Source organism: Rhincodon typus, chromosome 7 (genome assembly GCF_021869965.1).
Source record: "Rhincodon typus isolate 14 chromosome 7, sRhiTyp1.1, whole genome shotgun sequence".
Lineage (NCBI taxonomy): Eukaryota > Metazoa > Chordata > Chondrichthyes > Orectolobiformes > Rhincodontidae > Rhincodon > Rhincodon typus.
The window spans coordinates 59829029-59843356 of NC_063338.1; the positions used below are offsets into that span (position 1 = coordinate 59829029).

Sequence of the window (14328 nt, forward strand, 5' to 3'; positions counted from 1 at the left end):
TTTATCACAAAACTAGACCTTATATATTTTCACACAAACTGAACTCGGACCTACTTACACAAGCATTAGAGTCCTCTGACACTCCCCAAGTAGTCACAGAATATAAAAGCTAATAGCCAATCAGGATAGCTGCTGCTGCTAATGAGGGCTGACGCTGGCCAGGCGCCGCACTGGACGTCATCACCACCTCCTTGACATAGGGTCTTCTTCTGCAATGTTTGGTCTCTGGAGTTTTCGCTGGCTGCATGTCCAGAGGGTCTTCTTTTTATTCTTTCTCTTATCTCTCTCAAATCTTGCTGTCTTTTTCCTGTTGGCTCAGGCTAATTCACTTACCACATGCTTTTAGCTTATTGGCATTGGCCTGGAGACTTTGGTAGCATTACCTCATTATTTCTCATCCAAATAAGCCTTTTGCATTATGTCACCTTTCTTACTTTTTGCAGAACTTAGTTCATTCAAACCGGTTTAAATCAGCTCAAACTAGCACCTAGGCACAGGTCATTTTTAGTTCACAAGCTGCTTCTTTCTTCGTGTCAGCACCTTTGCATTCAGTGCCTCCTGTTAGCATTATTGGCAGCTGGTACCCCCCCGCTCTCTCTCTTTATCTTTCTGCAGCCTCTGGCTAACATCTCCCCAGGCAGCGATGTCAGCAACTTGTACCTTTCACTCTCTCTTTATCTCTCTGCAGCTTCTGGCTAACACTGTGATCATATGTAGGCCAGATCAGGTATAATGGCAGATTTCCTTCCCTAAAAGACAACAGTGAACCAAATTTTTCTGTGACAATCCACAGTGGTTACATGGTCAACATTACACTAGCTTACTTTTTAATTGCAGAATTAATTGAGTTCAAATATCACCATATGCTATTGTGGGATTTGAACCCTTGTCCCCAGAACATTAGGCTGGGTCTCTGTATTATTATTACTGATCTTCAAGTCATTTTACATTTAATGACCATGGTGTTTACCATAAAAACAGTGTGTTCTGTGAGATTCATCAACTGAGGGTATTGAAGAGAAGAGGAAATAGGAAGAGGAATTGTTTCTAATAAACTGAATAACAACTGCCAAACCTTTGAAGTATTGTGCAGCTTTATTGCTTCTTATGTGTTTCCAAGGCCATATTGTGTCTAACAATGGGCATCAATTTTATTCAGAAGTGATTTAAAATTTCACAAGAATGGATAGGATAAAACACACAAGCATTGCACTGTGTTACATGTACAGAGCCTTGCTGAATGTTCTGAACAGCTTCCAATGATGATCTATTGACCAGAAATTCCTGAATGTTTTTCTTTCACCTTGTTGTCTTGTTCTTCTTTAAAAACATTACAATATAGAGTACAGGCCCTTCAGCTCACCAAATCTGTGCCAATTCCTAATACTAATTTAGACCTGCTACTTATTGCCTATACAAGATTTCTATCCCTCTTTTCGCCTCCCATTCATGTATCTATCAAGATACGCCTTAAATGTTGCTAACATGCTGAAATAACTCCACAGAGACTGGTATCCCACCACCAAATCACCCTTTATTTACATATGCAAAACTCTTTGACACTGATCCAGCTCCCTCAGAGCCAGCTGTCAGAGTGAACAGGATGTCTGACACTTCCATCCTTATCTGTCAGCCAGGGCTCTCTGATTGGACCAGATTAACAGCCCCAATCAGGGAACTCATATTTTAAAAGGTCCACCTGGCTGACCTCATTTCCTTCACTGCATCACTCCCCCTCTGTGTCTGAAAACATAGGCCGGTTCTTTATTTTGTTGCTCCTCCTGGGGCATCTTAGCACCAGGTCAGGTTCCTCCAACTCTGCCTTTGATATGAGCAGTATGTAATGCACAGTAGCTCACTTCTTGCACCCAGAACATCTCGGAAGAAAGTCATTCTCCTCTTCAGGTGGCAAAGGTGTCAGGGAGCAACATCTGCCATGTCTATCTCAGATTCCAAAGTATCTTCAATGCTTGACGGAGAGGGAGAATCTACAGGTTCTGAAACAGTTGGAAAGGCTATCGAGGACCTGGACACATTTTGCTTCTGCGTCATTTGCAGCTTCCATATGGTCCACGTGCTTGTTCAGGATCGCCTTATCTACCCAAACTCTATACTTCGCTGGACCTGACCTTGCATCGACCATGTCTCTTACCCATGCAGGGCCATTCCAGTGATTTCTACGCCAAACTTCATCCCCTGAAGTAAACTGTCTCTCTGACTTAGCAGAGTCTTGTGTCCAACATTGGCATTCCTGCTGCCATTTCACCCTCCACTCCAGGTCCACGAAGATCAGATTTAACCTGGTGTGTAGTCTTCTCCCCATTAGCAATCTGTTGGAACTATCCCTGTAGTTGCATGAGGGGTGGTCTTATGATCAAATAGGAACTGTGACAGTTTGGTATCGAGTGAAGCAGTAAACTGTTTCTTTAAGCCTGCCTTCAAAGTTTGGACTGCTGTTTTTGCCAGACCATTGGATGATGGATGACATGGAGCTGTCCTTATATGTCAATTACCATTCAACTTTAGGAAATCTTTAAATTCCCTGCTGGTAAATGATGGCCCATTATCTGTAACCAACAGTTCCAGAAGTCCAAGTATTGCAAAAGATGCATGAAGTTTTTCTGCCATCGTCCCCATGTTTGGCAAATGAACTGTAATCACATACATCCTCTTCTTCCATTACATTGATGACTGTATCTGCGCCGCCTCGTGCTCCCACAAGGAGCTCGAACAGTTCATCCACTTCACCAACACCTTCCACCCCAACCTTAAGTTCACCTGGACCATCTCTGATACCTCTCTCTCCTTCCTGGACCTCTCTGTTTCCATCTCTGGTAACCACCTGGAAACCGATATCCATTTCAAGCCCACCAACTCCCACAGCTACCTAGAATACACCACCTCCCACCCACCTTCCTGCAAAAATGCCATCCCCTATTCCCAAATCCTTCACCTCCACCGCATCTGCTCCCAGGATGAGGCATTCCACTCCCGAACATCTCAGATGTCCTCGTTTTTCAAGGACTGCAACTCAGCCCCTCGACCGTGTCTCCCACATTTCCCGCAACTCATCCCTCACACCCCCTCCCCGCAATAATAACCAAAACAGAATCCCCCTCGTCCTCATGTACCACCCCATCAACCTCCGGATCCAACGCATCATCCTCCGACACTTCCACCATCTGCAATCCAACCCCACCACTGAAGACATTTTTTCCCTCCCACCCTTATCTGCTTTCCGGAGGGACCACTCTCTCCGGGACTCCCTTGTCCGCTGCACACTCCCCTCCAGCTCCACCACACCCGGCACTTTTCCCTGCAACCGTAGGAAGTGCTACACCTGCCCCTACACCTCCCCCCTCACCCCCATCCCAGGCCCCAAGAAGACTTTCCACATCAAGCAGATGTTCACCTACATATCTGCTAATGTGGTATATTGTATCCGCTGTTCCTGTTGTGGCCTCCTCTACATCGGGGAAACCAAGCGGAGGCTTGGGGACCGCTTTGCAGAACACCTACGCTCGGTTCGCACTAAACGACTGCACCTCCCAGTCACGAACCATTTCAACTCCCCCTCCCATTCCTCAGACAACGTGTCCATCCTGGGCCTCCTGAAGTGCCACAACAATGCCACCCGAAGGTTGCAGGAACAGCACTTCATATTCCGCTTGGGAACCCTGCAGCCCAATGGTATCAATGTGGACTTCACAAGCTTCAAAATCTCCCCTCCCCGTACCGCATCCCAAAACCAGCCCAGCTTGTCCCCACCTCCCCAACCTGTCCTTCCTCCCACCTATCCACTCCTCCCACCTCAAGCCCCGCCCCCATCTCCTACCTACTCGCCTTATCCCGCCCCCTTGACCTGTCTGTCCTCCCTGGACTGACCTATCTCCTCCCTAACTCCCCACCTACACTCACCTTTACTGGCTCCATCCCCACATCTTTGACCTGTCTGTCTCCTCTCCACCTATCTTCTCCTCTATCCATCTTCTATCCGCCTCCCCCTCTCTCCCTATTTATTTCAGAACCCTCCCCCATTTCTGAAGAAGGGTCTAGGCCTGAAACGTCAGCCTTCCTGCTCCTCTGATGCTGCTTGGCCTGCTGTGTTCATCCAGCTCTACACCTTGTTATCTCTATGCACATCCAGCCATTTTGAGTGGGCGTCCACGGTGACTAAGAACATTGAGCCCATGAAAGGACCTGCACAGTCAACATGTAAGTGAGCCCAGGGTTTACCGAGCCATTCCCATGAATGTGGGGGAGCTGCTGACAGTAACTTTTGGCACTCTAGGCACTGTCCCACCAACACAGTTATGTCCACATACAATCCTGGCCACCAGGCATAACTTCATTTTGGAAATCCCTGGATGACCCCGGTGGAATTCGCCAGTATCTGGCGGCAACCTTTGTTGAGGAAAATCACTCTTGCTCCCCGTAATAATGTGCCATCCTCCGCTATAATCTGATCTCTCCAGGGTGCATAAAGGTCTCATTTCTGATTGTGATGGCCTTTGACTTCCCCATCACCACCAGCTGTTTCAGTTTTGCCGGGATTGGATCTTCCTATGTCTAAAGTCTGATATTTTCAGCTGTGACTGGAACTGTGTTCAGAAAACTTAAGACCATTTCAGAGTCTTCCAAATGCAGTACCACCAGTCATGTGCCTGCCAGCGCGTAGCAGCTTAATGTATCTGCATTTGCTGCTTGGCCTGCCGGACGGTATTCCAACTTGTAATTATATGCACTTAGTATTAGAGCCCGCTGCTGATTTCGACCTGAAGCTATGGACTGCACTGTCTTGTTCTCTTTAAATAGACCTAGCAGGGGTTTGTGGTCTATTATTATTACAAATTTACGTTTGTAAAGGTATTGGTGGAACTTCCTGACTCCAAATGTGACTGCCAAACCTTCCTTCTCTAACTGGGTGTATTAACGCTCTGCATTAGCCAAAGTCCTGGATGCAAACTCTATTGGGTGTTCCTCTTCATTGGGCCACCTATGAGCTAATGCTACCATAATACCGTATGGGGAGGCGTCACATGTCAATACCAGATCTCGCTTGGGATCATAGTGTGCCAACAGCTTAGAGGATGATAGCAGTTTCTTCACTTTCCTGAAAGCTATGGCTTGACTACGTGATCATTTCCAAGGTTGACCCTTTTTTAAGAGTTGATGCAAAGGTGCCAGGATGGAGGCCAAGTTATATACCTGGAGTTCTGAGGAAGAGTCACTCAACTTGAAACGATAACTCTGATTTCTCTCCACAGACGCTGCAAGACCTGCTGAGCTTTTCCAACAATTTCTACTTTTGTTGCCAACTCTAAACTGTCTTGGTAAAACAGCCCAGCAGGGAAGACATGGGAATTTATTTCTGAGTTTGGGCAACTGGCCATCAGGATGCACAGAGTAGTTCAACTTTATCCCATTATAAAATCTTTGATTTTAAGTGTGAATTCCCAGGCATCATCTTCTTTCTATTCCAGGTTTACTATTGGAATTAATTGTTTCCTTTGAGAACAATCTTAAGCTATTTAGACCCAGTTACATTGCCATTTTGTTGCATTTTGTCTGCCATTTGGAACAAAAAAAAATATTTTATTTCAACTTTTTTTCTACTATTGTTTGCATTTTTTCTTTATCCCTCCTAACATCCTTCTCCTATCAACATGCCTCTCTTGATTTCTACCTTCTCGAATACTCTGTCCTTCCAAAACTGTATTGTAAACCTCTCAGTATTTGTTGATTCTACTCTCCTTCTGGAATAAGCTGTTCAACTTCTTTCTGTGCCTCTCATAGCATCCTTCAAAGGAACCATCTTTTTATTTTATTTATTCATGGGGTGAGGGCATCGTTGGCTAGACCAGCAGTTATTGTCCATCCCAGAGGGCAGTTAAGAGTCAATCTCATTGCTGTGGGTCTGGAATCACATATAGTCCAGACCAGGTAAGGATGGCAGTTTCTTTCCGCTATGCACTCATTGCTGTCTCCTTATGTGCTGAAATCCTACCAACTCATCCTACACTTCGGCCAAATTGTGCTTAGGGTAGCTTCTGCAGAAAATCTTACCAAATTCAGTTTTTTGCTCCTAGTGCAGACCATGCATCTTTGCTAATGAATCAGCTCTCACTGCCCCTGTCTTCATGCCTTCAGAATGTCAGAGTACTTGCTATCCATGAGCTCATTGTGAGTAATTGTGTCAAAATCATAGCTTTAAATGAAACCTGGATAAGGGATAATGTCACTGTTTGCCAACAGAAGCCTGCCCCTTAGCCTGCCCAGATGATTGCAGTGTTTTTTTCACTGACGTTGTATTTTATCCACTTGCTTAGTTTCTGGCAGCTGCCCTACTTTTCACCTTGTTTCACCTCTCTCACCTCTCAGTTAAGCAAGCTTAATAAAATGTTTCTGACCATGATATCTTCATTCCTTTCCTCCCTCAAAATCTCCACTGAGCGACTTCTCATTCTCAGTGATTTCAATCTCATGTCCTTTCTCCTTGGAGTTCCTATGCTGCCTTACCCTCCCCTCCATGTAAACTCCCTAACCCATTGTCATGCCCATTTGTCTGACCTGCCCTTTTATTTGGCCTTGCTACTCACATCGTATCAATCATAGATAAGACTGTCTCTTAACCCTTCCTTCTATTGTTCTATACCAACATCCTCTTTCCTCTTCCCAGTTGTGTTTCCTTCTATGTCCAGCTCAGAAGTAAACTCTCCCAATTCATTTACAACTGCACTTATGAAAATCCTACTGAATCTGTGGTTATTTGTTCACCACAGCCTTTCTGCAGCTCCAATACATTCAATCTTACCCTCATGTCCATGTTTGCAGCTCTGATCTCTATTAAAACCATTACTGTATTTTTCAACCTGGCTGTTTCCTAGGTACAGCCTTCATTTTCATTCTGTTACATTGTCAAATGCAGACTTGAAAGGTTCCATCCAGCATCATCCTGGAATGCAAAGATAACCCCTGACATCTTTCCTGCAAACCATCTTCTTAAATGCTCCACACCTCTTTCACCCTCGACTGTTACATTAAGGGTAAGAAGCTAGTGTCACAATGATTAAGATCATCCGATCAGCTGTTCTGCTACTTGCCTCCCTAAACACGCAGGGTTAAACATTCTTTAATGCTACCTCTACCTGAGCCCTGAACTCCATTTATTTTTGAGTTTCTCTGTTGTCTTGAGCTTATCTTGAGACCTACTTCCTGTCCCCGTGATCTTGTCCTCACTAAACTGCTAACCTTTCAACCTCCCTTCCACATCTCAGGTTCTTGCAAAGATTTGTAGCTCGGGTTGTGGGTGAGGTTGTTGACTTGCTCACCAAGCTGGCTGGTTATAGTTCAGACATTTTGTCACCATGCTAGGTAGCATCATCAGTGCGGCCTCCGATGAAGTGATGTAGTTCTATGCCATTTAGAATTTATATGATCCGGTCTGTTGAGGTGTTATGTGCTCTTCCTCCTTCTTGTGAAGTTCAGGTGTGTTGCAGTGGGTTGCGGCCCATTTGAATAGTGTCCTTACACAGCTTTGTTTGTGGACGTTGGAATGATTGCTTTCGACATTGAGGATTTGTTCAGTATGGATTGCCTTCGTATATACTGTGGTTTGGAATTCCTCATTCATTATTCGTTCTACCCTGACGTCTAGGAACAGAAGTTGATTGTTGTTTTCCTCTTCTCTTGTGAATTTGATCCTGGTGAATACATTGTTGATGAGTTAGTGTGTCTCTTCTAACTTATTGTGTTTAATGATGACAGATGTGTCGCCCACGTATCGTATCCATAATTTTGGCTATATGCGGGGGAGGGTCATGCGTTCCAATCTTTGCATGACTGCCTCTGCAATAAGTCCTGAGATGGGTGACCCCATAGTTGTGCCATTAATCTTTGTATACTTGACCGTTGCAGGTGAAGTGTGCGGTGGGGCATAGGTCCAATAGTCTGAGTATGTTGTCCTTGCTGTCCGTCGGTGTTCCTGTTTCCTCTCGTAATGTGGCCAGAGTTTCTTTGGCCAGCGGGATGTCAAAGGACTGAATAGTGCTATAACCTGAAGGGATACCATAATCTCATCATCGCTGATTTTGATGTTAGGGCCGCACGGTGGTTCAGTGGTTAGCACTGCTGCCTCAGTGCCAGGGTCCCAGGTTCAATTCCACCCTTGGACGACTGTCTGTGTGGAGTTTGCACATTCTCCCCATGTCTGCGTGGGTTTCCTCCAGGTGCTCCGGTTTCCTCCCACAGACCAAAAAATTGGCCATGCTAAATTGCCCATAGTTTTCAGGGATGTGTGGATTATAGGGGGATAGGTCTGGGTGGGATGTTCTGAGGGTCAGTGTGGACTTGTTGGGCCAAAAGGCCTGTTTTCATACTGTAAGGCTTCTAAAAAAAATGTTCTTGAGATTATTGAGGAATTCCTGGGTTGAGTGGATGGAGTGGGGCCATCTATCAACCAGGTGTTTTAGTCTTTGTTGTAGGTCCTTGTTGTGGATGTGCTCGGTAGGCAGACAATGGATCTGAGGGGGATGTCTGGTTTGTGTACTTTGGGGAGTTCAAAGAAGCAGGGGGTGTTTGAGCCTTCTGGTTTCATTTTTATGTAATCTGTCTTGGTTATTTGTCCTGCATTCTTTAGTCTCCTCAGTGTTTGGGTGATCCTTTTTACTAGCTGCAGTATTGGGTCGATCTCCAACTGTTGATAAGTGTCTGTATCTGCAAGCAGTGCCTGTGCTTTTTCAGTGCAGTCTGGTTTGTTCATCATGACAGTCATGTGCCCTATGTCTGCTGGTTGGATTATGATGTTCCTGTCTCTCTTGACTCCTTCAAGTGCTTTTCTCTCTTATATTTGTTTAGGGTGTCCCAATCATTCCTCCGCTTCAGTGCAGGGATTATAGTCTGTCGGATGGCCTGTGGAGTTTCGTTCGTGAGTTCATTGTTTTTTAGTGTAGCTTCCTGAGCAGCCACGAATTCTGTTCTGTTTGCATCTCTGTGGTTATAGTTTAGTCTATGTATTAGGACAGCTTTGTCAGTTTTTGTAAGTGGTCTGTTGGATAGATTTCTTACCCATGAGTCTGGTTTGTTATTGTCCTTGTCTTTATGGCAGATTAGTTTGGTCAGCTTCTCCTGTAATTTGTGTCTCTTCTTAGTTCTGGTCCTGTGTTGTTTGGTGGTGATGGCCTGTTCTAGGGTTGTAGTCCATTGCTGGTCGGTAGCATTGTGGTACAATGATTTTTGGCGTGAAATTTCTCATTCGCACTTGTGGAGCCGGTTATGGGCATTGTTAATCATTACCCGAAGCATTTTGCATCTATTTTGTTTGGCTGTTTTATACACCTGTGGGTTGTTGAGTGGAGGTTTATATTTCATGCTGCGGGGCAGTACCTGGTTCCTGAGGCATTCGTGGAGAAAATGCAGTTGTTCGCGGTTAGCACTCAGTCGGTTGGCAAAGGTTTCCCATTGTCGGGCTATTTTGAGTGTGACAAACATTCACAAAGATCAAAGATCCCATACCTATGAAATGCAGGACCAATATAGTGTACAAAATACCGTGCAAAGACTGCCAAAAACATTATATCGGCCAGACAGGAAGGAAACTAGCCATCAGGATACACGAACACCAGCTAGCAGCAAAACAGTACAACGAACTTTCCCTCATTTCAGTGCACTCAGACAATGAAGGCCATCAATTTAACTGGGACGATGTGACTACCCTAGCTCAAGCCAACCATAGACATGCATGGGAATTCCTAGAGGCCTGGTTCTCCACCCGTAATGCAATCAATTAATATGTGGAATTAGATCCCATATACAAACCCTTGCAAAAAAGAACCAGAAATGACACAAAACACCTCAACAGACCGGATCATAAATACAAAGCAGAGTAGAACTACAGCGCTTCATCAGAGGCCGCACTGATGACATTACCTAACATGTTGACGGAACATCTGAACTACAATCAGCCAGCTTGGCGAGCAAGTCAACAACCTTCCTTCCATGTCCTCATATTGTGGACTGTTCTCTTTTTTGGTACTGTCTGCCTCCTTCTAATCTCCCACCATCAATCATTTCCTCAAAAAATACAACCCTTGGCTCCCTTTCTAATGATTTATCCATCTCCAAACCCGCTGACCTATCCAAAGTCAGTGAACATTTTGTCTATGGCCCCCTTTCTTGGCACTCCATGTTTGAATCACTGCACTCTGATCCAGCTGACTGGCCTCTTCCTATTCCTCATCTACATGCTGCTCATCCATAGCATCATCCAAAACCACATTACCATTTTTGACTTAAACACTGACAAAACTCAGCTCTAATTCATCGCCACGCCTGTAAACCTTTCCATTACCTCTAAATTGTCAGACTACTTACCTAATATCTGGTGTTGCACATGCAGAAATTTCCTTCAAGGAAAAATTGCTTACGCTACCCACCAAAACCTCTAGCCCTTCGAAACTGACTCCATCCCTCTTCCTGGCATTTTTCCACTTGTTGCACAAAATGTTCACAACTTTGGTGTCAGGTTTGATACATGAGCTTTTGACCACAAATTTGCACCTTCACTATTTCCACCTCTGTAATGTCACCTGGCTCTGCCATGCTTCAGTTCATCTGCTGCTGAAACTTTAGATACCTCCAGACTTGACATTTTATGAGGGGCAACCAAAGATTTGCTCAAGGGATTGAACTGTTGTAAGGAGCATCTGAAGGAAGTACAGAGTAGTAACAATAGCAGAGAGAGAATTCCAGATCATGAGACTTAAGCCATTCAAAATGCGGCTACAATCGTAAGGCACAGGGTGGGATGAAGAATAGACCTGAGGAAGAGAATTAAGAGTTAAGTGGGTTTGTTGTAGAGAAAGGGAGATATGTTGGCAAGGTAACAAAAGAATTCAAAAAGCACAACAAAAATGTTAAAATTGTGACATTGCAGAGATGGAAGCTGTGTGGGTGAACATTATGTGGTTTGATGATTGATTGGGAGCTAGGGAATATAGATACTGAGTTTTGGATGAGCTGAAGTTTACAGAAATGGGTAACTGAGAATAACAGCAATAATTGAGCTGAGTTGAGGGTGGAACGGCAAGTCTTACAGTGAGTGCCTGATGGTCTATGTGATGGAGAACACGTGGGCTTAAAATCTCAGTTTAGTATCAAACAGAATGGAGAGGATGAGACAGTTTAATATACCTACCACAGTGATTGGCAAAGATGAAATCAGTGACAAGGGTTTGAGGTTCAAATGAAAGAATGCCAGCTTCAACCATTTCTGATTTCAGCTCAAGAAAATTTTAGCCCTTCCAATGTTGGATGTTTAATAAGCAATTTGGCAAACGGAGGCAATGTAGAAACTGGAGCAGGTAATGGAGAGATATAGGTGGGTGTCATCAGCATATATATGGAAGCTATGCTGATGTATTTGAGTTATGGATGTGAAATTGCATTCGGACCCTGACTGAATGAATCAGGAATCCACCTTTTACAATACCAGATCATCGTCTGCTGAAGTTCACAATACAATAATTCAAACCTATTTTAAGAGACTCATTTTCTGGTTTCACAATCACTATCATTTGGTTTGAAATTAGATATCTTGGCAATATTTTCCAAGCCAATGGAAAATAAAACTTGTGGAATAAAACAAAATGGCTATGAGCTTGTTTCAAATATGGACCATTTCACCCTGATGTCTCCAAGGGACAGTATAAGGATGAGAAAGGGACCGTGATTCAGTCCAAGGATGTAAGAAAGGTTGATGAGCCATTTATTGAAGATGATCTGGCGAGTCGATAATCTAACAAGTCTTTTGGAGCACAGAGAATTTATTTTCAAAATGATTAATTGCAAATCCATGTATTTGACACCTAACTTGTTTCATAGGATAGATTTATATATAAGACCTGCAAGTTCAAATTAACAATGCCAAATTAATTAACCATAAGTTATGTTACTTTATCTCATGTGCAGTTTGGAATTATTTGAATTTTATCCAATCCATAGTCTTTTGTTATAGATTGACAGTTTTCTTTAGGCCATAAATTCCTACTTAGTGAGAACTTGACAATAGTGACTCCAATTTACTAACAAACTTGTTAATTACATTTTGTAAATAATTTTTTCTGACTAATAGCTTTATAAAAAGTAGTTTATAGTACAGGTAGAGACTAATAAATAGCAAAAAAATTGCAACACATTGAAATGTTATTTGCTATTATGTATCCTGTCCAACAAAGTATCGATACTAACTCTGAGAGACAGGAGATTAAGCAAGCTGCTATTAATGGCTTGCTGTGTTAGTTGTGTTGTGTGAAGTGGTGAGCTTATCAATAATGTGTCACAAAGACAGTAGTGTATTCATTTGTTTTCTAAAGTAAATAATTAACTAATTAGATTTACAGATGTGTTGCTTGCTGAAAAAGTGTATTTCGTTCCAGGATATTAAACACTACTTTATTTGAAAGCTGGGAGATTGTTGGTCCATATCCATCATGGTGGATCTTCAACTTGCTTTTGTTGCTGCTTCAAGTGTTGCATAGTTTCTGGTCATATCTGATCATAAGGATCACTTGCAGAGCTATTGCTAAAGGAAAGGTATGTTCTCCTTCATACAACAGCAAGGTACTGTGGATCCTGGAAATCTTCTAAGTCTGCTAATGAGACCTGAATATATGTTGCAATATATTATGCCACAGTATTTAATAAAGTAGCCATCTCTAACAGCTACTTCCAGTTATCTGAAAACTAGCTTATGCATTTTCAACCCTTGCAAATAACAGCATTGCAACTGATCTTAATGTCTGCAGTCAGACTGAAAGGTACAACTGCAACCAGCCAGTTGGGTTTCCCAAGGGAATATTAGAAGCCAAAAAGAGATTCTGAGTGGTGATTAAGCAGTTAGATCCTTTTTTAAAAAACTGCCTGTCCAGGAGGAGCAAAAGCATTTACCTCCAGAGTCTCAACCGCTGATTACAGCCTTTCACCACTACCAAGATTAATCAACCCCAATCTTCGACTTTTTCTCCCCTCCCAATAGTTGTGTTTCAAGCTCCTCCTACCAAACTTTGATCCTTTTGGTTTATTCTGAAGCATTCTGAACAGTCCTCAGCCATGGCCTTGTACCATCACTGGCAACATCAGCATTGATCTGGAAGATGGTCAATCTGTCAATTTGGTGGTAGCTGAGCAGGAAGCAGAATTAAATAATGAGTTTGAAATCCTCCAGTTAAATTTTGCAGTGCACCATATGCCTCTGATGTATCCACCTTCCATCTCTCCCATTCCTAACCCCCACGCCACACCACTCAGAATAACTCTTCCCCTCTCTCTCCTTCTAAAATTGAGGCCATGTTTTCCCAAAACTAGTCTGTTTCTCTTCTTCTCAAATCTTTTTACCTCTTTCCTTTGGTAATGTCATTATATTTATCGGGAATTATGAATTTTAAAGAGTGCTAAAGTAAAATCTTTTTGCTGAAGTATTCACCATTCTGTTTGTGCAGTATCATCATTGATTTTTAAGACTAAGCTTATGTGTTTAAATATGATCACTAGTTTACTGTACAACTATATTCAATGTACCAAAGGACATATTCCACCTGTTTGTTCTAGGTCTTGGCAACATTAAAGAAAAATCAAGTCAATAAGTAGACTAACAAAACAAAAATGAGATTACTCAAACAAATAATTAAAGTTCTAGTGGCACTAATTGTTACATTTGATTTCTTTACATGCCCAAAATTGCTGGCAGTACAACCAAATTATTGTTGACAATTTGTATTTGTATTCATTCTACAAGTTATTTGCAGACTTAAAATAAAATTAAAAGTTCTACCAAAGTACTTGAGTTCTGACCAACTGATCATTATGGTAAAAAGAGCAACCTATATTTATTTGGAGTCTCTAATATATGAAAAACATTAAAGCACATCACAAAGCATAATGCAGGGCAACAAGAAGTCCTGGACATGGAGGGTCTGATTGGAGGAATGTGAGGTGTTAAGGCAGAGGAATTAATGGCCTTTGGGATCTATATGAAACCTATTAATAATGGGGCAAAAGTAGGGGGTAGAAGGTTAATATCAGAATTGACGTTGAGTATTGGAGGGAGATCAACAATGATTGAATTGAATGACACTTTGTTCCCATCTGTAATATGGCAAAGCTGAAGAGAAGTTACTATAAGCCACAAGGAAATTGTGAGCTGTGTTTTAAGGGGTACTGTGGTCTCCTCCATCCACTCCAGAAAAGCCATTTGGAGGGCAGGCCTGTCCCCAATCCCAAAACCTCTCAAACTCCTGCAAAATTTCAGACAGGTTGAGGGGAACAGGCAGA

The 14328-nt window shown here is 42.9% G+C and overlaps 1 protein-coding gene across 3 annotated transcripts in view; it reads left to right on the forward strand.

The window, feature by feature from the left end:
• Positions 1-14328, forward strand: part of cers6 (ceramide synthase 6) — a 244961-nt gene that overhangs the window by 226324 nt on the left and 4309 nt on the right. For 2 of the 3 annotated variants that reach the window (XM_020526339.2, XM_020526345.2), the window contains exon 9: positions 12435-12591. The exons of the other annotated variant lie outside the window; for it this stretch is intronic. In XM_020526339.2, coding sequence (XP_020381928.1) covers positions 12435-12591 — 157 coding nt within the window. The remainder of the gene's footprint in view (positions 1-12434; positions 12592-14328) is intronic. 3 annotated transcript variants of the gene reach the window in all.